The 25877-nt window shown below is 39.8% G+C and overlaps 1 protein-coding gene across 6 annotated transcripts in view; it reads right to left on the reverse strand.

Annotated features, from left to right (window-relative positions):
* The window catches only part of CDK5RAP1 (CDK5 regulatory subunit associated protein 1), a 47267-nt gene that overhangs the window by 9613 nt on the left and 11777 nt on the right, over positions 1-25877 (reverse strand). For 3 of the 6 annotated variants that reach the window (XM_032462114.1, XM_032462113.1, XM_014554681.2), the window contains exons 8-14: positions 24383-24613; positions 23266-23363; positions 22496-22551; positions 21248-21378; positions 18816-18965; positions 13670-13810; positions 9116-9261 (exon numbers count right to left, since the gene is read on the reverse strand). In XM_032462114.1, coding sequence (XP_032318005.1) covers positions 9181-9261; positions 13670-13810; positions 18816-18965; positions 21248-21378; positions 22496-22551; positions 23266-23363; positions 24383-24613 — 888 coding nt within the window. In that variant the 3' untranslated portion in view covers positions 9116-9180. Of the gene's footprint in view, positions 1-8825; positions 9262-13669; positions 13811-18815; positions 18966-21247; positions 21379-22495; positions 22552-23265; positions 23364-24382; positions 24614-25877 lie in introns of those variants that run through there. The other 3 variants (XM_032462115.1, XM_014554682.2, XM_006195975.3) reach the window with 2 other exon arrangements.

Consider the following 25877-nt stretch of genomic DNA (forward strand, 5'->3'; position numbering starts at 1 on the left):
TGCAGCAGGACTGCAGGCTCCAAACCTAGGTTCTCTCTGGGAAGCCCTTAAAGCTTAGTCCCCCAAGCTCATTACTGGAGTCCTACACTCAGCCAGTGACCTGAAGGAAGGCCTAGAGTCTGTGCTTTTTGTAGTGTTGAGTGAGTCTGATACACCAAGAACTCTAGGGGTCCACTGGAAGGATGAAAAGATGACCTAGATTCTAACTCTGCCTCGGCTCTTGGGAGCTTCTCAGAAGCATATCCAGACTCCAGTGACCTCACACTTCCCACCAGACATTTTCAATCCATGCTCTACAGAGCGAGCACATGGCGCACCAGGGAGGGAGGGCAGCAGGGAGAGTGAGGGTGGGACCCAGTGACCAGGCTCCAGAAAGAGATATGGAAACTTACAGAATCTTCACCAACTACCCCCACATTTAAGACATTTGATCTTCCACGTGTTGATACCTTCATTCAACAAACATTCAGTGAGCATCACTACATGCCTGGCTCTAAATTTGCAGCATGAAATAGCTGAGGTCCCAAACTCCAGGACAGACCCTTTAGTTTAAGTGAGAGGACAGGGACAGATTGGGTGGAGGCGCACAATGGGCACCCAGAGGTGAACAATCTTACGACTCTGTGTGCACTATGTCCTATGTCTGCCCTGAGATAGCGGGGAGTCAGTCGAGAGGTAGACTCTGGGAGTTGCTGCAAGCCCAGGGTTGCTTCATCTCATCTGTGCCAGGCAGCTATGTGTTAAGCCAAGGTCTGTGCAGGGGAAGGAGCACAGAAGGTATGAATCTTGACCTCATGTAACTACCTGCCTGACAGGGAACAGACATTCATGCAAACAGCTGCCAACTGAGCATGAAGAAGACAGAGTGGAGAAAGCATGAACTGGGAGGCAGACTGTGGGTTCACTGTAAATGATGCCCGAACTAAGCCTGAAAGTGGGGAGCAGGAGTTTACCAGTGAGCAAAAGTGTGTACTGGGTAGAGGGAACAAGATGTGCAAAGGTAGGCAGCATGGAATCACAGGCTTGTTGAGGGGAATGCAAAATAAAGGTAAACAGAGCACCAGCAAGGAGGACCACATCAGGGATGGACTTGGAAATGGATCCAAAGGAGGCACATTCAGCAACAACTGATCCTCCCCAAGACTGAATTCCTGTTTGGCCTAGGGGCACGCAGCTATACTGCTGTGCCTATAGCAAGGTCTGGAACATAACAGGAACCCAATAAACACTGGTCAAGGAGACACCCAAGGCATCAAAACCTACTGAGGGGCCTTTGAAAATCCCCAAAGAATTAAGAGGCCTGAGGGATAGATTGAGATCCATCTCGCCACATAGCCCTGTCCAATTCCAGACTTCTTCCACCTAAAAAATAGCCCACGTGTACAGAGGCATCCAAGACTACTTCCGCCGATGTGCGAACTAGCTAGGGGACTAGTAGATGTACTACAAAAATGCTCCTCCCATGTCTTCCAGAAAAACAAGGTACAAGATGTGTTATCTACAGTCCTGGAGAAATTACTGCCTGCCATTACTGGTATGTGGAACCAGTAATGTGAACACTACAGGAGTCAGTGTCACAAGAAAGGTACAAGGATGGGAAACCACTCTGCAAAGTGTACCACAGCAGCAAGCAGATCTGGTCACCATCTGGACCAGAAAGCATTGGTTTTTAGATAGGGACTTTAGCATCTTGAGATGGCAAAATATGAAAACTAAATCAAAACGTCTCTTCTACAGGTCCAAATGAAATCCAGCCCACCAGGTGTTTTCATAACAACAGTATCATGCCACTTAGAGGAACCATGGACCAAGTCACCTAGTCACACAGATACTAGGGTTTGAGAAATTAAAGGGTCTGAGTTCATAACCTTTATGACCATCAAGAGATATGATACAAAATGACATCTGTATATATTTACGATGAAATGTACAGGATTCAATGTATTGCAAATGAAATCAAAACAGCAGGGCATAATTATTCTGGTTTCTCAAGGTAGTGAGGCCAGACATGCCAGCATATCTCTTGGGTATTAATTCTCTATCAATACATAATAATATCCATCAGATAAACAGTTCTACGGTCCTTGAGAACTCATCCTGACACACACAAAAGACTGGAAGAGGCTATGTCTTAACTCAAATCTCTGCATTGACTGGGCAGGGGAGAGATTTCTCCTACAGCCATACACTATCCAGAGATAATCCTCCAGTTGACTGTGCCTAAAACAACCCAGCCTAATCGTTGTTTGTTTCAACTTAAAAGATGCTCCTTCTTTATTTCAGAAAATTTAAATCAATGGAATGTTCCATCAGGAATAACCTCAAGTCTTCTAAACAATACTAAGGTTCAAGTACTTAAGTCGGTAAGAGAAAGAAATACAAATATTTTCCTTTGGCACTAAAGCCCACTCTGTGCTTGTCTTCAGAGTAATGGATAGGGCCAGTGGGCCCTGGCATCACAGTCTGTTCTGAGCTGCCCCACCAGCTCTACCTAGTCTCTCCACTCTTTCTCAGGCAGATTAGCTGCCTATCATCCTAGTCACCATACAAGTCCTAACACTGAGACACTCTGGATAGTACATAATCAAATAATCTGCCTATTGTCCCCACAAGGACTCTCACACTTACCTGAATACGCCTCCATCTTACCTCTGAAAACATCCCCACTACATATGCCTGACTCATCCACACCATCACTTTGTGACTGTTGGAGACTCTCCTTCTCTGCTACCCCAACTCAAATTTCCCCTTCTTCCCATCTATCTAATCCTATACCCAGAGAAAACTGAAAAGAGAGCTTGCTTTCTGAAAAACAGTTTAAAGAATGGGATTTCTATGTAAATTTATCACTAGGAAAACAGTGAAAGACGAGGGGTGGAACTAGGAAGATAGATGAGGGAGTAAAGAAGTTTAGAACCTCCATCTCCCACATATGTTCCATTCTTGATAAATATGCACAATGAGTATGCAACCCAGCCATGAACGTATCTTCTTTCATGTTGGTACAAACCTCAGAAACTAGATATTCCTATTTTTACTTAACCCCCCAAAGTCCCTGTATCTGTGGCCAAATCAATTACTAGAGTGTGGTAAAATCAGCATTTGCCTTAGTGTTAGTTTTCTACCTCTGCTCTTATGCTCCATAACTATGAGTTGCCTGGACACATCCCTTAGCCTCCCCCAAGTCAGCCTGGAGTTAAGGGACTGTATCAGATGAACGCCAATTGTGTTTCAGCTACAAGTGAAAGAAAGCTCAACCAAAACTGGTTTAAGCAACAACAATAAAATTATAAGGATGGCGCTAGCTTCAGCAGTGGCCCAAGTGAAGACACAAGAATCCATTTCTTGGCTCTAACTGCTTCTGGGTAGGCTCTATTTTGGCTCTGCATTGGGGGTCCCCCCACTACCAGGAACTTCACCCTCCATTTCTTTCTGGAATAACTCAAATGACAATCATCCAGAAATAACCCCTGACCTGACTTGTTCCATATCCCCATCCGTGAAGCAAGTGTTGTGATCAGGAGGATGGAGCACACTGGCTGGCTCAGCCTCTGCCTGCAGCCAGCTTATATATTTAAGAATATAACTAGCTGTCTCTTCTGTCTCCCCACAGAAGGATTTTCGGGCAGCAAACTAAACCCAGCACCTGAAGCCAGGGCATGAAAGCAAAAGCACCCTGTAAACCCTCTCTACAAAATACTGTGGAAACGACATCTTTTTGATTAAGGAACTAAGTAGAATTAGTGTCCTCAATATGTTAACTATGCTTTGGAACTTCACCAACATTACCTTGAATTAACAAATGCAAGAAAAGCAAGAATCCAGGGATTTAGGGCACTTTTGTAATCATCGCACCAATAATTAAACTGTTTTCATGCAAAAAAAAAAAAAAAATGACTCACTTGTCTCCAATTCCTATAAATAGGAGTTTCGTTGTATGTTTATGACTAGTAAAAGCACTATTTACTAGAGACATAAAAATTAATAATATGAATGATGAGGCAACAAAATCCAGGGTTACTTTATCTGGTGCACTAGGGAACAATCATGACAATGATTAAGACTTTTCTTTCTGAATCTCTGCCCTCCTCTCCCACATTCCAAATGTTCTCTTCTGCCTGTTGGCCCAACATGAAAATCACACAGGGGCGAAATCCAACTTCCCCATCATCACGTGTTAAACACTGAGGACCACAGTCCAAAGGCTAAAAGCTGAATGGAACAGAGCAGATAAGAGCCCAACAATACCATAAACCGGGCAGCTCAGGGACTATAGGCCATGTTGAGTGGCTGTGAGTGGAAAGCCAATCCAAGTCAGGTCAGCAAGTGCAGAGAATCCCAGAAAAATATATAAGAGGGATGCTGAGAAACACAACTGTGAACTCTATACCAGGCAGAGACCCTCTGCCCTGCACCAGTGTCTGCATAACTATCTGCTCTGGAAGCCAAAGAGCTCAGATTGTAGACACAAAGACCAGATAGGGAAAGCAGGGCCAGAGACTGGGCTTGCCTCAGAGCAAGGGACAGCACCCCATAAAATGAAGGCCACATTACACTACTACCTTCAGCCATTTGTCCAAACCTTAGCCCTTGATTTCTCCCCAGGCCAGCAACTCCAAAGTCAATCTCGTTTCAGTAAATGGCAGTACAATCCACCCAGCTTTTCTAGCCAGACACCTGGGAATCACTCTTCTCTCATCAACAGACTGAGTCCTATTGTTTTGCCTCAAGAATACCTTTCCCACCTGTCTGCTGCTCTCCATCAACATCCTGATCCAAGTCACCACCATCATTCACCAGGGCAACTAGTCTCCCTGCTTCTGCCCTTGCTACCTACGATCCACTCTCCTCTTAAAAAACTTCCAACTATTGGTTGAGTATACGGAGAAATCAGAACCCTTGCACCTTGCTGGTATGAATGTAAAAATGGTTCAATCTCTGTGGAAAACAGGTTGACTGTTCCTAAAAAAGTTAAACATAGAATTTACATATGAGCCAGTAATTCCACTCCTAGGCATATGCCCCAAAGAACTGAATCATTCAAACAAACTCTGTACATGATTGTTCATGGTAGCACTGTTCACAGTAGCCAAAAGGTATAAACAACTCAACTGTTCATCTATGGATGAATGGATAAACAAATGTGGTATACATATACATGGAATGTTCTTCAGCCATAAAAAGGAATGAAGTACTGATACACGCTACAATGTGGATCAACCTCGAAAAGATTATGTTCAGACACATAAAGCCAGACACAAAACATCACAAATTGTACAATTCAGTTTATATGAAATATTCAGAACAGGTAAATCCATAGAAACAGAATGCAAAGTGGTGGCTGTCAGGACAGCAGGGAGTAGGTAAGGAGGAGGAACTGTTTAATGGGTATGGGGTTTTATTCTGGAGTGATGGAAACAGTCTAGAACTAGACAGAGATGGTAGTTGCACAACACTGTCAATGTACTAAATGCCACTAAATTGTCTTCTTTAAAATGGTTAATTTTATGTTATGTGAACTTCACCTCCATTTAAAAAACAAAAAAACCTCCCAAATCACATTAGCAACAAGTATACCTAGCATCCAAATGTTGGTTTCTATACTATTCTTTATAAAAGTCATCTAAGCAGGCACTTTAGAGAAACAGCTAATTCTAGGACTGGAAAGGAAATATAAAAGATAACCCTAGAACATCTCAGATGCAGGTAAGAAAGTGCTCAAAAAAACCCATCATGATGGAGGTATGTCAAAGGGATAAGGGACCAACTGAGTTTCCAAAGTTGAAATAATCTGACCAATGAAATGATTAAAGCAGTATTGGATTATAACCCAAAGCATAAAGTAAATATCCACCAGTCTATACAAATATAAATAAATGATTCAATAAATATATGGGTGAGACCAGGCAAATTTCCTGTGCAGAAGAATCCTAAATGATTTACATAGCTACTCACCGGTAGGGAGGTAGGGCATAATCTCCCACTCCTTAAGTTTCTCCTGTACATAGTGACTTTCCTCCAAAAAGCATAGTATACAAAGGGGAAAAACGAGCAACTGTAAGAAATCTTACAAACATTACCTCAAGCCAGGTGATCCAAGTTAACAAACGCAGTGATAAATCATATTAATAGTATGGGCCCTTATGATGGGATGAGAATGGCACTTTACCTCTGTGATCTTCCTGCCCAAAGCACATAATCCCAGTCTAAACATGAGAAAAACAAAGCAAATCCGAACTGAGGGACACTCTATAAAATATCTGACCAGTTTTCGTCAAAACTGTCAAGGTCATCAAAAGCAAGGAGAATCTGAGAAAAGGTCACAACCAAGAGGAGCCTAAGGAAACAGGACTACTAAATGTGATGTAGTGTCCCAGATGTGATCCTGGAACAATAAAAATGGGTAAGGGGAAAATGGAAGCTATCTGCATAAAGTATGGGCTTTAATAAATCATGTATTACTATTAATTTATTAATTGTAACAAAGAACTATAAATTAAGATGTTACAATTATAAGGGAAAATTGGGTGTAGAGTATAGAGAAACTCTCTGTACTATCTGCAATCATTCTGTAAAACTAAAACTGTTCTAAAATTAAAAGTTCATTTAAAAATAAGAAACAAGATTACTAATAAAAAGAAAGAAAAATAAAAGGGCACAAAAGCCAATCTGAAAAAGGTTCCAATGCGCAAATTGGGATCAATTTGAGAAAAACAATAAATATCAGAGTATAAATCAAAATATAAAGTAAACATCCATGGGTCCATTCTGACGTAAGTAAATGATGGGATAAATAAATAGAGGAAAAGAAGCATTTTTTCCTATAGGATCCCAAATAATACGTTAAATACCCCCACTTTGGGAGGTAGAGCTTAATTCCCACTATCCTTTACGGTGGACTGGACTTAGTGGCTCACTTCCAAAGAGTCAAAGTATAGAAAAGGAAATACAGCAACTTTATATTGAAGAAACAAGCAAAACAGCACCTTAACCAGGTGATGTTCATATCATGTACGCTCTGGTATAATTTGATGAGAAAGGTACTAATCACAAGAAAATATCCAAAAAATCCAAACTAAGAGACATGCTACAGAATTCCTGACCAGTACTCTTCAAAAGTGTCAAGGTCATGGAAAACAAGGGAAGACTGAGCAACTTTCACAGATCACAAGACACTAAGGAGACATGCCAACTAAATACAATGTGGTATCTTGGACTGGATACTGGAATAGAAAGATACATTCATTAAAAAAGCTGGTGAAATCTGAATAAATTTTGTATTTAGTTAATAGGGATGTGCCAATATTAATTTCCTAGCTCTGACAAATGTACACTGAAGCTATGTAAAATGTTAACATCAGGGAATGCTGTGTGATGGGTGTAGGAGAATGCTTTATACTCACTATGCAACTTCTCTGGAAGTCTACAGTATGGGAAAATTAAAAATAAAAGATAAAAAACTACCCAATACCTCCCACTGTATGTAAATAAAATCCATCAGGCCTCAAAGATTCTGGACAATCTACCTAAAGTCAACCTTTCCCATCTCATCTCACATCAGATCAGTCTCTCCCTCCCTCATAACATTCCATCCACAGTGACCTCTCTATTTTTTCAACTCATCAACTCATCACCAGCTCTTTCTCCTGACATCTGCAACAGATTATGTTTCCAAAGATGGCACCAACAGGATCTGCCATCCCACATATTCTTCTAGAACCCAGATACTTTCCATTAAGAGGAGGAACCTAGTTTCCCTTTACTTGAATCTGAGTGCAAATGTGAGTTGTTCACAATTAACAGTAATTCCTCTTTTTTTCCCTGTATGATTTAAAAGTAAATTACATAAAACAAGAATTATAAGTCTATGTTGAGGAGCACACAATGTATACAGATGTATTTTAGAACAATAATAACATAGAGAGATGGGATGGAACCCTGTAGGAGCCATGTTTTTGAATTCTATTGAAACTAAATTAGCAGATACTAACTACAATATATAAAATTTTTTTAAAAAGTTTATACGTATAGCACAGCGAACAGTGTCTTATAGTAACCTATATTGAAAAAGAATATAAAAATGAATATATGTATGTATATGTATGACTAAACTATTACGCATTTCTTGAGTTGATGATGGACCTTGAACATAGAAGTCAATCTTCCCGGGCTGTACCAGAAGGTGAGGAAGAGGTTGCTAGCTTGGGGTTCCTAAAGGTTGCCATGTAGGTCAGTGGAAGGAGTCTCAAAGGAGATATGACCAGACACACAGTAAAAGCCTCAGCATATACTAATACACGCAGCTTGTTTTAGAAGCAAAATCTTTCAATAATTGCTCTCATTTGCCAAGAGTTTACTATGTTCCACAGACTGACTAAACTCTACAAGTGTAATCTCACTGAACTCCAGGAGGTAAGTGTGTTATTATTATCCCCATGTCATAGGAGACAACCAAGGCACAGAAGAATAAAGTAACTACTAAAGTTCACACAACTCTGAAGCAATGAAGCAGGGACTTGAACCAGAGTCCTTCAGACTCCAAATATTCTATGCTACCATCTTTTGGATTTTTTTTTCATTATCCCCACAGAATGACCTAATTTTGGTAGTAAATGGGCTAATAAATGACTACTAGTAGGTAATGTTTTCTAAAACGCCAAGTACTACCAAATCTGAAGGCAAAGAATAAACTGAGAGACTAAAAAAGAGGTCCATGAGGGAAGTTCTCAGGTAAAATACGAAAATAAAGTGAGGAAGCCGGAGATGAGTCAATGATACCAAACCAAAATGTTAAGAAAAATCTAGAGCAACTTTTCCTAAGCAAATGGCTCTCTCCACCTTCCCCTCCCCTCAGTCTCTAATTCTTAGGGTTGAGGGGAGAAAGCCAGAGAGATTTTCCAGTGTCCACATTAGAAACACTTAACCCAGAAACTATGAGGAAAATCTCAGAGACGCTAACCAAGGCACAAATGAAGTAAAAGTAGATACAAAGACCCCTTTAGTTTAGGTAAATTTAATGACTGCAAAAGCTGTTCACATAGCAGTGAAGAGATGCATTTTCCACTTCATAGAAAGTTGTTTCACTACTTGTAGCTTATCTCCAAAGCTTTGTTACCTCTTTCATTAGTGACCAGTCATATCTCCCTTCCTGTTGGGAAGGACTGAGGCCAACCACTCAGGTCAGCAATATGTTGAGAAGTCCTTCAGAGTGGTCCTGCAGAGAACATGTCCTTTAAGTGTCTGAGAGCTGGCAGAGGTGATCTGAAAGAAAACCAGTCAGAAGGCACAGTAACCAGGACTGAACTACAGGGACTTAATGTCAATCATCTAGAGGAGAAGCCACCAAAAGGGATCTAATGGAGATGACAGGCCAGCAGAGATTGCATGGTTCCTGTATGCCCTGAATCCTGGGAGGAAAAGATGTCTGATGCTATGATACTGGGTATAATTTAAGAAGTCCAAAATAGGTCAGTCCCAGACAGCCACTTCTCCCTTTTCTCCTGGGAGATGGCTCCGCCCCAGGGCCAACCTGAAGGTCCAGGCGTGAGCTGCCTATCACAGACGCTGCCCTCCTAATCCCAGAGATAAGCTGTGATCCAGGCTGTACCAGTGAAATCCTTCTCTAGGATATTTATGGCCAAAATTTGGTGACAAAGGCTCTTTTTTCTCTAATTGAGAGCTGGAAGCATGTGACCCCCAAAATTACCAGTGGCCTCATTTCTGACCATGAGAATGTCAGTCCATTAGTAAATATTTATTTAGTGCTTACTGTGTTCTAGGACTTGCCCTAGGTGCTGGAGATACCAAGATGAACAACATAGGTATTTTCCCTGCCTTCAAAGGAGCTTTCAGGAGAAGACAGACAATAAATGTATAAACAAAGATAATTTCAGGCACTGAAAACACTATGAAGATAAAATGGGCTAATGTCGTAAACACTGACAAGAGCAAGGCAGAGGGAAGCTGCTTTTAGCACTACAGTGGCCAGAGAAGGCCTCTCTAGGAGGTGACATCTGAAGAGAACCTGAAGGGCTAAAAGAAGGCAGCCAGGCAAAAATCAACAGTCTCTCAAATAACACAACATGTGCAAAGTTCTTCACACCAAAACTAGGTCTGAGAGGCAAAAAGGAGGCCACTAAGACTAGAGAAAGAGAATAAAAAGAATAGAAGGGACATGAGGTTGGAAAGGTAGCTGGGACAGATCATATAAGGCCTTGGATACCCTGCATTTCATGCTGGCTCCAATGAGAAACCACTGGAAGGCTTAAGCAGAGGAGTGAGTGACCTGATTTAGAAAGATCACACTGTAGTCAGAAAGACTACAGGAGGGCAAGAATGGAAGCAGGAATAAGAAGCCTCTGAAATTCTCAGGTACTGCTGGTGGGAGTATAAAATGGTACAATCATTTTGGCTATTTCTATTATATACACCCTATTACCCAGCAATTCCAAGCCATATACCCAACAGAAATTAATATACATGTGCATTAAAACACATGCATAGGCATAATCATAGCAATTCTATTCATAATAGCTCCAAACTGGAAGCAACCAAAATGGCCCTCAATAGAACAATACATAAACTGTAGTACAGTCTTATAATACAGATAAATATAATCATGGATAAATTGCACAATATCCATGTATCAAAAATCTACACTGTATGATTCAATTTTATAACAATCAAGAACAAGCAAAATTAAACTATGGTACTAGAGATTAGGATGTAGGGAAGAAGAGTAACTGGTAGGAACATGAGAGGGGTTTCTGAGGTTCTGAAAAAAATTTTTTTTAATTAAGGTGGTAGTTAGGTGGGCTGGGTGACTGTGAGATTCATCAAGTAATACACTTATAATGTGAGCAATTTATAACATTTATGATATGCTTCAATAAAGTAATTCATTTTTAAAATACAGAAACAGAAAACCAAGGAAGAGGCTACTGTAATTGCCCAATCAAGAAATGATGGCTTAGAGAAGGAAAGGTCCAAGAGACATTCCACAGGTAGAGCTGAACAGGTGGACTGTCGATGGGGAGTATCTAGGATGATTCCTATATTTTTGGTTTGAACAACTGAGTGGTGCCATTTACTGAGATGCGAAGGCTTTAAAAGAAGAAAATTGCAGGAAACTGGAAAGAATTCATTCTATTTTGGCCACATTAAGTTTAGAATGCAAGAGAGAAAGGACATAAATGCAAATCTCGAGAGGCTGTGAAGGGATAAAAGCAAAAAAGCACAAAAAGCAGCATGGCAGAAGACGCAGATGCTTCCTACTCAGTCCCATGTGAACAGATGGCATGGAGAGGCAGAGGTGCGAGCTGGTGAAAATGAGACAATGAGATTTCACCTGACTGTATCTATTTTCTCTATGAAATATGAGGCAAAGACATCAGCTGAGACTATGATTTAGATAAGTGAGTGAAGATTTAGGGAGAGTGAGAGTGGAAAAGTCAACCTACTAGGGAAATACAGTAAGATCAACATTTCAGGGCCATAGTGAGTGCTCATTTGAGTTTTACAGTCGTGAATGTGAAATGAGTGCAGTTGGCTTATGTGGAAGAGACCATTACTTGTGTCCCAACAGTTTCTCTTCTTCCTTAGTAACAGAACTGGCAATTTTTAACTAGGCACATTGTCATTCAGAATGAAGACCACACTTCTTAGCTTCTTTGTAGCCTGGTGGTGTGTTACTATGGCAGAAATAGTGTGTGCAACTTCTGTGAAGTGTCCTGAAAGGAAGAGAGCATGCCTTTCCACTTTCTTCTTCCTCCTTCCTGCTAGCTAGGATATGGACATGATTGCTGGAATAGCCATCTTGAATCATGAGGTGACCTAGAGAATGGAGGCCACACAAAGCAAAGCAAAAGACAGAAGGAGCCTAGACCCCTGATGATCATGGAACCATCACAATCAATAGTCCTAGACCTTCCACATCTGGATTTTTACGAGAAAGAGAAGTCCTACCTTATTTAAGCCACTGTATTTTAAGTTTTCAAACACCATCGTCTGACCTAATATACGTAATACAGATTAACTGTGTGCTCTTCCCCAGCAATGTTCAGCTGCTTGGGTGCAGATGCAGAGTAAGCAGATAATCACTTTCACCAGGGTTGGAGGTTAGCCAAATAGGCACCACCGAAGAAAAGGAGACAAGAAAGTGAAATTTATGGGGAAATGGTATTAGCACAGTCCAGAGACTCTATGTGGAGAAAGATGAGAATAGCAGACATGAGAGACAGAAAGAGCCAACAGACTGCTGGTTTCACAGCTTCTCCTTCATTTTGATCCTTCCACTAAATCCACTAAAATTTGTGGAGTTTATATCACTTGGGAACAACAACAACAAAAAAAGGGTCCCAAGTAACCTATCTTTCTTGACAAATGGAATTTTTCCATTTCACAAAAGAATATCATACTAACACTACAACCCAAGCCTCCAACCTCATCCTTCTTTTCTAGCTACCCTTATCTATAATAGAAAGAGAATCGAAGAGGTATGGGAAAGCAATTGAAAATCAAACAAGCAAACATTCATAAAACAAGACAGTGTCAAAGAAAGAAAGAAAGAGAAAAAGAGAAAGAGAGAGAAGACTGAAAAGCCTATGACAGATTGCACCCAGATCATTCACATTGCTGCCAAGTAAGAACTACCCCACTTAGGAAATCCCTAGGTAATGCTCAAAGTAAGACAATCCCCAGTCAGGACAAGGTCAGAATGAGTGGAATCTTAAAGCCCCCAACTTGCAAATTGATTGTTTTGGTCAGATGGAAAGAACAGAAAATTTCTGAGTGGTGGCAAAATTTCCCGGCCAATCCACAGAAGTTACATGCCAGGGAAATCAGCATCACTCAGCTGCATGCCATGAACCATGGCTCCTATGACTCAAGATAGAGAAGACAGTAAGAGCAAGGACAGAAAGCAGCACAGAGGGTGAGGCACTAAGGAACAGGGGTGAGGACATAATACTGAACAACATCAGCAGCAGAAGAATCACCCTCTCGCCACCTCTCTCTTTTGCAGATGCCTCAGAGCTCAGTGTTGGAAAAGCAGTCTTGATCCTGCCTACCTCATCAGTACATGTACTGCCAGCCTCTGGTTCCAGGGCAAAGTGGACATGAGGGAAAAAAGAAGATGGCAATAGCAGACCTGTGGCAGTGTGAGAAGAAAAGGAAGAAGGAAGAAACACAGGAAGGAGGGAAGAAAGGAGGAATATCCCCAGTGAAATGAGGAAAGGAAAAAGGGGAAAATCCGACAGCCATTCAGCTGGACCTGCTAGTCCAGGGCAGGGATGCAGGAAACTGGAGCACATGTAAGTCAAGGGCATCAGAGACCTTCAAAAGCGTACTGATCTCTGACAGAAAGAACCAACAACTCACTTAAAATCACTTACACTTCCTGGCCTCTCTGCAGCAGAAAACTACTTGCCCCAATGTATTCCAACCTCACCAAATTCCCAGAAAGAACCCTTTCAGGGCAGGAGAGAAGAGAAGAAACACAAGACGGCCTTAGACAGGAGCGGTCTAAAATTTAATTCAAGGTGCTCTTCCATAGCTCAGGCTGAGAAACATTTTTACTAAAGAATTTCTCCAGGAAAAATTTCATTCCCCCAAATTATTCAACCCAACACCCATTTCACAGTGCAAGTCAAAAGCGCGAAAGGACACCTACCTTCACCAGCACATAATCCCCAGGCTGAGCTCGGACCCTGAGCCCAGAGTTAGTGACATCCTCCATCTCTGCATCAGGAAAGATCACCTTAAGGTTTCCATCATTCCGGCCGCACAGGTCAGTAGCAGAGCGTTTACTGAGCTGTGGAAAGAACAGAGGAGAGTTTATGACTCTGTCACAGTCACCAGTTCTTAGAGGATAGAAATTATGTCTTCTATGTCTCAGATCTCCATAGGTCTGATCCATAGAGCATTCCTTATCAAAGGAATCACTGTAGACTAAATGCTTTACTGCTATTTCACCAACAAGGGCAACCAATACACAGCACACAACAGAAACTCAATAAAGCTTGCTGACAATATATTAACAAATGACTCAATCAATGAGTATCATTACAGAATTACCTTCCACAGCCATGGACCTCCAAAAGGCCTGATGCCAAAGACATATGAGTGATATACTTGGCAAACTGATTCCCATTTTACACAGTCTCAAAGTAATCGCTCAGGAATGTTCCAGCATTGTCTGGCCTGGGTTTTTTGTCCCAATGAATAGGTACACTCAAAGCCAGAGTCTCTATCACAACAAGCGTAAGATGGGGCCAGAATAATAAAACCAGTATAATGGTACTACCTTCCAGAATATACACAGGTCTTTCTCTTCCAGCTATGAGGAAGTGACAAAAACCAAATTTATCCTCAGGCCTTACATAACCAAAAACTGAACAAAATATATGAAGCACCTATTTTCAGGTACTGGAAAACAGATTGTGCAAAACTATGAGCCTCAAGAGGGGGAAAACAAGTGAGATGGGCCCTCCAATCACACCTGCATTCTGCCAGAAGACACATGCTAGACCAGAGAATGCAACACAGGGAAGGAACTCTCAAGGCAGAGCATGGTAGTTCTCTCTGGATTGAGGAAAGATGGATCAAAGTCCAAGGAGTCTGAAACAGCTAGAAATTGTGGAGCAAGTTCTAGAGAGGAGGGAGCTAAGCAGAAAAAGAGCTACAGAAATGTGTGTAGGGGTCCCTTGAATCTTTGCTGAAAAAATAACATATCCTTGTGTGGAGTGAAACACCATGAAGTCACACAAAGAAAGAACCTGGGAAGTATCAGCTGATCAGCTCCCAGAGCTCACACAGGGCTAGGAACCATCTCACCTACCACCAAATAGTCCTCACTGATTCCTTGGGACATGTAGTAGCAACTCCAGAAGAGCCACACCTTAGTACTGAGGCTAAACTATCCCTAGAATAAAAAAACTTTTCTGACAAAGCTTAAAAACAAGACCTGAAAGGATCAAACTAAACTGCAAGCAACATAACTACCTATCAGAACAAAGACCAATGCAAAACCCAGACACTCAAAAATAAACATCACAATGTCCAACATCCCAGTCAAAAATCATGCCCAGAAACAGAAAAATGTGACTCATAATCAAGAGAAAAGTCAGTCAATAAAAACAGACCTAGAAATGATAGTAATGACAGAATTATCACAAATATATTAAACAGCTATTATAATTAAGTTTAAATACAAAACTAACTTTCAAAAGAAAACAAGAACACAGGAGAGAAGTAGATTTTTTAAAAAAACCAAATGTATCTTAGAGATGAAAAATACCTAAAATTTTTAATTCAATAGGTAATAAGCAGATTAGACACTGCCAAAGAAGAGAATGAATCTGAAGACAGAAAAATAGAAACTATTCAAAATGAAGCACAGATATAAAAAAAGATAGGAAAAAAAATGAACAGTATCAGTGTAAGCAGCTGGACATATAGGTGATTGGAGAAGGAGAGGAGAAACAGTGGAGATGGGGGGCAAGAAGCAGGAGGAGTACAGAAAAAAATATCTGAAGAATAAATGAAAAATTTCCTAATTCGGAAAATAATAAACCTACAAACTAAGTAGCCTCAACAGATCCCAAACAAAACACAAAGAAAGCCACGCCAAGGTACACCAAATTTCTAAAAAAACAGTGATAAAATGACAACTAATGCAACATGTGATACTGAACCAGATCCTTTTCCTATAAAGGACAGTTCTGAGACAAGTGGAGAAACTTAAATGGGGTCTAAGGATTGGATGGTAGTAATCTAGGGAGATTAATTTTCTGATTCTGATGGTTGCACTAGTTACAAAAGAGAATGTCCCTGTTTGCACAAGATATACAGTACAGTATTTGGGGAACTGGGAGCATCAGGTGAGCAACTTATTCTCAAATGATTCAAAGAAAAAAGTTCTTTGTACTATACTGCAACTTTTCCATTAGTCTGTGATTGTTCTACAACAAATTTTTTAAAAGAGTGTTCAGATTTCATGATTTGAATAAACCAACTGTAAAAGAACATTTGTAAGACCAGCAGGGAAAGTAGAACACTGACTAGATATTTAGTAATACTAAGAAACTTGTCGGCTAATGATCCAATATGTCAGCCAGGGGTGTTCACACAGTTGAATATTTCCCAATGTGTCTGCCACTAGTGTCTGTGTTCCCCAGGTCTCTCCAAGACCAACAAAATTCCTGGAAAACTCAAACAGTTCATATTGGACTTACATTCTGGAAAACTGCACAGAGAATTCCATCATGGTCCTGATCCAACTGATACAGCCTCAGGACAGGAAGTGCAAGATATAGCAAGCATCCCATCTGAGAGCTCCTTTGAGAAACAAGCACCAAGCAAATGTAGGTACACTTTATTGAGGGATTAAGATAAGCTTTAAAAACTTGGAAAACAATTAACAAGTCTTTTAAACAGAAGCATCACCTTATGTGGTGGAAACAGGAAACCTACATTTTCATAGTTCTATGTGTATTTTTATTTTGAATAAACTGAAAGAAGTTTAAAAAAAAAACTATTGTCAATTATTTCCAATATGATAATAGCATGTCTGTTTTTTTTTAAAAAGAATCCTTATCTTTTAAAGATATATACTGAAATATTTACTGACAAAATAATATGGTATCTTGTAATTGCTTCAAAACTACTCAGCAGGAGCAGTAGAGATTAAACAAGATTAGCCACAATCAACACTGTACTGAAGACCGTTGAGTATACTGATGGGTATGTGGGCATTCATATACTATTCTCTCTATATCGACATCTTTTTATTAGATTCTCCATAATTTGAAAAAAAAAAAAAAGGTGGGGTGCTTACAGACTCTAGAATGAGACAGACCTGGGTCAAATTCTGGCTTTGCTACACTAGCTGTGTGACCTTGGGGAAGTTATTCTACTTCTCTGAATCTCCTTTCTCTATCTACAAAAAAGGGCTAATAACAGCATTCCCTCCAAGGACTGCTGGGATTCAATGTGCTGATGACCATAAGTACATAGTTCCTGGCAGACAGTAAATGCTCAGTGTATGTGACTTATCATCATCATCTTCTCTGCCACTATGAATACTGCAGCCCAGTGTTTTTTAACTGGCCATGACCAGAGGAAAGAAAGCTTCTTCTAAGAAAAAGTAAAGATTTCAACTGCTGGCCTTGAAAAATCCATTTATTCTCTAACCCCAAGTGAGTACTGGCTTATGTTGGATGCATTAAAAAAAAAAAAATCAAAAGGTTCATTCAATTACCATGGGCTCTCTGTGGGACTGATGAAGTCATGGGCAAAGATTACTAACCTTTGAGTACTTATCCATTCAGTCAAAAGACATGTACACTATTCTGCAATAGACTCTGTACGAAGAGAGCTGGGAATACAACAAAACTAATTCCTACTAGATAAAATGTGGATTACTAATAGACATATTCACGTACAGACCTGCAGAATCACAGCTGACACTCTAAATAGCAAAACATTTAGTGAGACAAACACCTTTGAGGTATTTCACCAGCTCAGCATTAGTACCTGCTGGAGCAGAACACAGGAAGATTCCTACCCCAAGCTGTGTTGATCAGGTTCCCTCTTCTGGAAATTTGAATTAGAGCTGAGAGACACAACTTTGGTCTATGAATAGCTGAAACTCTAACATGACACATAAACTACAGGGCTTCTGTACTCTGCCGTACAAATGAAGAATCAGGAAAAGCTGGTCTGAGGAAGAGAGAAGAAAGTCTGAGCCTCAGGGCTTCCCAGACTGGGTATAGTCCCTTCCAGACACCTGGCAGTATTCCTGCCCTCGGGCTCCACAAGACTCTCCTGAAGTTTTATACAAAACAGAATTCTCTTTGGCTCAGGCTGAATGGTTTGAACAAATTTCCCACTGTTATTCACAACCAGAGCCCTAAGAAACACAAATACCAAGGAAATAGTGATTTTGATGCTGCCATATCCTAAGTCATGGAGCAGGACTCTTCTTTCTCAAACCACAACTTGTGAGGGGTCACAGGAAGAGCCCCGTCTCTCCCTCTTTCCCCTCCACTCCAGTGGCTGAGGCATGCAGCTTTACAGAAGGTCAGGTTCCCAAACTCATCCCTTATCCTATGTGTTTAGTGCTCTAAATGATGGCAAGGGTCCCAGGCTTGACCACAGAAGTCTAGAGAACCACAAACTTCCTGAAGTGCAGTACATTTCTAAGTAAGTGTGATTTTTAAAAGGACTGAAAATGGACAATAAAGTTGGTTCTAAAAATATACATATGATACTGCCTCCAGAAAGACAGAGTAGAAATACTTTTCCCTAATTCTTCCACTAAATACAAAAATATGCTTCAGGAACAAAGAAGAAATCAAGACATTGTAAGGTGAAGGAAAACAAAGAGAATCTGCTGCCACAGTGTCTAAAGGAAGTTCTCAAAGCAAAAAGGAAACAATAAAAGAAGGAACCCTGGAACATCCAGAAGAAAAAACAGATGACGTGATGATAACTTACAAAGAAAATCCCAAGGAATCTACCCAAAATATTCCTAGAACTATTGATCACAGGATACAAGATAAACTTACAAAAATCAATTCTTTCTATACAGTAACAGTGAACACATGGATACTCAAAATTAAAAATACAACAGCAACTACAATAGCTAAAAACAAAACAGAATAAAACACTTGGGTGTAAATCTAACAAAACACATACAGGAGTCTGTATGCTGAAAAATTCAAAAACTGCTAAAAGAAATCAAAGATCTAAATAAAGGAGACACACTATGCTCTAAACAAACAAACAAACAAATATATGTATACATATGGCCTCACCCCCTCCACCAGCACCAGCTGGGTACAACCCACAAAAGCCTTGTTGGCTTTTGTTGCTTCTTCTCGGAAGACAGTGATAAGTTCTTCCAAACGCCTTAACTTGACCTCTTCCGGGATATCATCCTTCAGTCTGTGATATGCCCGTGTCTTCTATTTAAAAAAAAAAAAAGAGAGAGAGAGAGAGAGAGAGAGATGGAGGTCACCAAGAACTTGTAGAACCCATTCTTGAGGCACAGAGAGGAACATGCTTATCTGATTTGCAAGTTACAGACACATGTACAGGAACTCAAGCCACACTACAGGGGTTCTCTAGCTCTGGAGCCTTCTAAGAGAAAAAGATAACTATGCAGTAGAGTCATGTTTTTGCAAGGATTAAATTTTAAATTTAGCACATGAAAATTATAGACTCAAAACTGTTCTTGGTATTTCTATAGGACACATATACTAAATAAATCATACACCAGGTTACTCAGCACCTGTTTATAAAGATGCAAGATACAAAGCAGAGTAAATGTTTATCAGTAGGTAACCAGTAAAACAAATTAGGGTTTATTCACATGATGGAATATTAACACAGCTATGAAAAAGAATGAGATAGCTCTATATCTACTGATATTACTGCTCTCCAAAATATACTCTTAACAGAAATAAGCAAAATACAGATCAACATGTATAATAATGTTGGTGTAGAAAGAATACAAATAAACATATTTATAAACACATGAAATATCTCTGGAAGATTACAGAAGTAGTTGCTAAGAGCACCTGCCTTCAGGGAAGGAACTGAAAAACTGGGCAACCTAGGAAGAAAAAAGAGTAACTACTTTGCCCTACATACTCTTTTGACATTTTGAATTTTATACCATAACCATGTATTACCTAGTTAAAAAAAAAAAAGATATTTATCCTTGAAAAGCTTTTAAATCATCCAAAATCACAGAGTATATACATGTTTATATATATAAATATATATACACACACACGTTTATGTATATAAATGTGTGTATATAACTTTATGTACATGAGCTCATAATATATACAGTCGGAGAACCACCAAGCTAGACAAAAGTGGAAAGTCTATACACCAAAGTCTGGACATTCAAATCAATCTGCCTTTAAGGGAAATACCAAATCCAGAAGAGAATGAAGAATGGGATTCTCTTACAGGGTTTACACTTTTCCGTCTTATTATTAACAACAACAACTTACCTCTATTGCATACTTACCTATTACAAAGCACTATTTTAAGTACTTTATATATATTATCTTATTTAATCCTCAAAATAACCTGATGAAGGTTGGTACTAATGTCATTCCCTTCCACAGATGAAGAAAGCAAGATCACACAGTAAGCTGGGAGAGGCACAATTTGAGTGCTTGTTCTCATCCACTACACTACTTGACTAAGCCTCTATAATCTTAATCCTAACCTAGGAATTAGATCCCGAAGTAAACATCATATTCAATGCCCATAGGATATGTTTCCATCACATGCTGAAAACTCATTTCCCAACTCTAGCATTAAAAGGAGTATCTCTTGCATGTTTGTAATGACCATGCAAAAGAAGCAAATTGGAACACAACAGCTCCTCTGATGCTTTCTCCCTGAAACAATTCTGTAAGAGACATAAATATACACATCAGCCCACTTATACTGCCTACAGAACACCAGGCAGTAGGCTTTAAAAGACATGAATTTGCTTGGTTGATGGCAGCTGAGTGACAGTCATGGTTCAATCATTCATCAGACAGCTTTCCTGAGTCCCCTGGCCACAGAGGTCCCTCAGCCTCCAGCCCAAACACAGGGCAAGCTGCTCCTGAGGTGACTGGGGATGAGAAGTGACCCATATAAATTCATCCCTACCATCAAGAAAATGGCAGACACCCAGGACTACCCCATCTCTGAAGGAAACATGCATTACTCTCCCTCTCCTTCCTCATCCCCTTCTGCTTTGTCTTCCTGGGAATCTGTTACAGGAGAAACTCTAAAGTGGACATCAGTGGGTTCACTTGGCCTAGAAAACCGGAAATTAAAAACAGCTGAGGAGGGCAACGAGGGGCCTCTATAAAATAAAGCAGACCTGCAGGCCAAAAAAGAAGTTCCACATGTTAATAAATGATTTCAGGTTTCTTGTAAAGAGAACAGTGTCCCTCCTTCCACATTCAAACTCTAAAAAACCTAAACATAATTTCTACTGAGGAGGAATATTGGCACAAGTAATTGTTTTTCATCTCAAATTGCTAAATTGTATAAAAAAGTAGACAGGTTTATTAGAAACAATACAGAAATGAATGGTAAGACCCTTGTGGTTTCTCAAGGACGCCTTGCTGCTGCTTTCTTTTCTTCCCAATAGTCCGCAATCAACCAGAAACTGCTCAGGAATGATGCCAGTCTCAGCACAGAAGTAGCTCCTCCCCATCCCAGGGCTCACCTGTCTCATGCTGTAGGCAAAGAGGAAGCCCATGTTGTACTGAACTTCCTGAAGCAAAGACACAGTCTGGAAGTGATCTTCCTCCGTCTCACCACAAAAGCCAGCAATGAAATCACTGCTGAGGCTCACACCTGTCACGCACAACAAAGGACAGCATGTCACTGCTGCTTACCTTCAACAGAGGCCTTTGGCACTTGTGGGTCCCAGAAGGAGGGACAGAAACTGTAAGGCCCCCCCCTGGAGCTGCTCAACCCATGTGCAAGTGAAAGAGAAGTCATTATAGGACAAGAGGGGAAAGGCCTGCTCATGTACAGTGTTCTCATGCCAGAGCCCGGCTTCTCAGTCTACATTCCCCTCAGCACCAGAAAAGGTACTTTTCACTTCACATGTTGGATTTAGGGACATAGTTGGAGCCCATTTTTTTCAACTGTGTCCTGTTTTTACTGGTGAAGACCTTATAGTACCTCATACAAACATATACTTTTGAAGTTAAATACAATTGTTCTAACACATTTTATTTAATTATCCCAACAATCCAAGGAGGTGAGTACTATTAACTCCATGTAATAGATGAGGAATCTGCAGCCCAAGCACTACCCTGCCCCATCCACATGAAAGTATCTGTGCACAATGCAAGTTACAATAATCAGAAATTCATTTAAAAAAAAAAAAGTAGACCCCACCAACAAATCTAAACTAAAAGACTACAGAGTAATTTTATTAGGAGGAAGGGAAAAGAGAAAATGGAGTAAAGGTTATGATAATAGGAAAGGAAATTACCTCTAAGTACACATTTTTAAAAATATCAATTGCCCCCAAATCAGAACTAGGGGGAGCGTACAGCTCAGTGGTAGAACGTGTGCTTAGCATGCACCAGGTCCTAGGTTCAGTCACCAGTACCACCATAAAATAAAATCATAAAACCAAACTAGAACTAATTGAGACCATGCCTTTGCCAGTTAACAAGAAGAATCAAGGTCTCTTCCATATGCTCATAAACACAAAAACTATAGAAAAGGAACCTCTTTAGCCTTGAGAACACAAGCTAATCCACACCTCTGAGTATTTCTACCAAGACCAAGACATTAAGAAATCAGAAAGGAATAAAGAGAAAGAGAAAAATGCAGAGGAGCAAAAGAAGTGTAAAAGGTGACACGATGCACTCCACAGTGCTGCCTGTATCTGACCAAGAAGACTGTGGTCCCTGGTAAAGTAACAGGCTCAACAAAATATGTTTCTTAAATGTACCTGGAATAGACTCTCTGATATGATGAACTAATTCCACATAAGCTTCTCTTGAGTATCTACAATAAAGAACAAAAAGAACAAGCTTAAATGAATCAACCTTCTTTAAATGAATGCTATATAAAGGTAACACTATGAATTACCACATGTAATCACTTCTCATTCACATAAGACAGTACAGGACTAGGTTAAAGTATCCAAAAGAGCCCTTTTAATCCAAATCCTGTACTGTAACCTAATCCAGAGCTTATAAATTCTTAATTCAAGAATATAAATTATTTTAAATAGCCCTTTTTATTTAACTAAGAAATGAAGACAGATTAAACATTTAAGATCTCTAAAACTCTTTGCCAAATGTGGAAAACAAGGCAAGTCACCAGTTCCATACAGCTTGCCATTTGTCACATTTTCCTTTCAGTCTTATCTCTGCATACTGATTATTCCCAAAGTAAAGGAATGCAGAGAGCTACATTTAAATTCCAAGATCTAAAAAACTTGATAAATGTTAAAAGCTTAAGGATTAAAATCTCAGTGTGTCACACAGTAGGTACATAATAAAAAACATGCTAAACAAACGAAATGAGTGATCCAGTCCTTAGTCTATATTTATAGAGTGAACAGAAGCAAGTTACAATATCCATGGGTTTACTCATAGAATAAATATTTACTGAGCCGCTACTATGTGCCACATACTATGCTAGGTTCTTAGACACTGCTGGGTCCTTAAGGAAACAAGGAAAGGTGTGAGATGCCCCTCCCCAAGCAAGTCTGACCCCCTCCGCATAGCCTCCAATACACGGCTGCTTCCACTCTGGGCTGGTAGGTGTATCTGTTTACAGATGTTGTCTCTCTCATGAATCAGCTGCAGAACCTGAACAAACAGAACACATTAAAAATCATCAAAGTATCACCAAAGAATCTTGCAGAAAGGAAAATCATCCCCACTGTTTCTCCACCGAGGTTAATTTTCAAGAGTTAAGAAGCTGTTTAAACCAAACACACAAATTATCCAATTCTTTACTTTTGCAAAAGCCATGTAATGTCTGTCCCAGACGCTTCACCTCATGGCATCTCTGCTTTCAGAGAGAAGAAAGTAAGCAGAGGTGAGAGCTACGGGGCTTTTTAGGGGTAGTGCTGACACAGACAAGAAAGGAAAAATGGCATTTGTTTCATCTAGCTTAACAAACTAATTAGCCACTTTAAAAGACACCCACCAAGAAACTGAAACTAGGAGAAAATACTTGAAAAAATACATTGACAAATGATTTGTATCAAGAATATATAAAGAACTTTCACAACTCAATAAGAAGACAAATAATCCAGAGGGAGAAAAGTAGGGGTGGGGCCAAAAAGACAGACATTTTACCAAAACAAAAAAACCTCCCCTAAAAAATTTCACATGTGAGCTACATCCTCCATACCAATCACTTTGCTGAGTACCTTCCACATATTATATCTATTTCCCAGTAACCCAAAGCAAGAGGTGATTACTAACCACTTTACAAAAGAAGATTAGCTGAAAAGGTCACCCCTACTAATAAAGCAGTGGAAAAGCCAGGATTGAATTCAGCTCTGTCTGAGGCCAAAGTCTGGACTGTTTTCCATTGCATCACATTACCTCCCTACCTGTCCTTCCCACACAACCTTGTGTGGTCTTAACCTCGTGCGGTCTTAACCTCCCATTAATATCAGTCCTATACCTGCCCCCACCTTGGTGGACTCTAAATCTTTCCAAAGGACCAGTAGATTCAAGAGGGCAATACAGCAATATATCATAGGATCCCCTGATCCTCTGAGGGCAGAGGCCTCTGCTGACTCCTACTGGGTCCAACCTTTGGCATGCTTACGGATACTGATATCAGTTTGACACAGTAAACTGTCAATACACACCTCATCAGGAAAATCCTTGGGGTGGGGAGAGGTAAAACGGATCCTCATTTCAGGATCTATTCTGGAGACCTGATCTAGAAGGTGAGCAAAACGAAGGCCCCCTTGCTTGGTTTTATAGTTGCTGGAAAAGCCACGGCTGAGGTTGGTGGACACTGCATTGTTGAACTGGACCTCTGAAGTGTCCCGAAAACTATTAACATTCTGACCAAGGAGTGTCACTTCTTTCAGCCCCTGAAAAAGGAAAAAAAGTATATCGAAGACAATTGAAAAGTTGTCTAGAAGCTTCATGCCAAATCACTAATTAAAACTAGCTAAACCTACCAAGAGCCATCATAAATGTGTTCTGTCATTAACCCAATCATTTCATATTTGAGCATTTTGTCTAAAGAACTGAACTTCAGGATAAAACTTTATATAAAAATTTGCAAAGTATTTTTTAGAATAGCAAAACACCTGGATGCAAATCCAATGTTCAATAATAATGGTTAGGGGGAAAGATACAGCTCAAGTGGTAGAGCGCATGCTCAGCATCCAAGAGGTCCCGGGTTCAATCCCCGGTACCTCCTCGAAGCGGAAATCAATGAAGAAATCTAATTACCTCCCCCTCAGAAAACAATAATAATGGTTAATTTATAACAGCACAAATCAAATTATGACATGATTCTGTCAGTTGAATGTTACATAATCATCACCTGGTAGTATTCTTCCCAAAAATATTTAGCTTAAATCAAAACAGGCTTTTACACCTAAGTTTCAGGTTACCAGAATTCAGGGGAATATTTTAAATGACAATATGAGGAAGCAATCAGACAAATCCAGACATGTTTAATGCATCATTTAAAGCAAACAACAATAAAGTGAAAGGACTGTTTTAGATTAAGACAGACTGAAGAAATATAACAATCAAATGGAACTACACAAATCTTGATTGGATCTTGTTCTGAAAATAGAACAGCAATAAGATGTTTTTGGATAATTATAAAGTTGAAGATGGGTTACATATTAGATATTAGTTAACTGTTAAATTTTCTACATGTGATAATGATATTATGGTTATGAGGGGAAAACTCTTTATTCTGAGAAGATGCATACTAAAGTATACAGGGTTAAGTGACCTGATGTCTACCACTTACTTTCAGATGATTCAGAAAAAAATATATGTATATAGCTATAGAGATAGGCAGACAAAGGACATATGACAAAATGTTAATAATCATCTTTATTGGACTAGACTTTCAACTTGTCTGTATCTGAAATTTTGCACTATAAAATTTCAGAAAGAAAGAATAATGATTGCTATAAAGACTATCTTTTGTAACTTTACTTTGACATAATTTCAAACTTACAGAAAAACTACAATGGTACAAAAAACTCCCATATACTCTCTGCCCAGATTCAATGACTGTTAACATTGTGCCCCATTTGTTTATCATTCACATCCACACAACCATATATACACGCTCTCTCTCTACACACACATACGCAAGCACACATT

Source organism: Camelus ferus, chromosome 19, assembly GCF_009834535.1.
Source record: "Camelus ferus isolate YT-003-E chromosome 19, BCGSAC_Cfer_1.0, whole genome shotgun sequence".
Lineage (NCBI taxonomy): Eukaryota > Metazoa > Chordata > Mammalia > Artiodactyla > Camelidae > Camelus > Camelus ferus.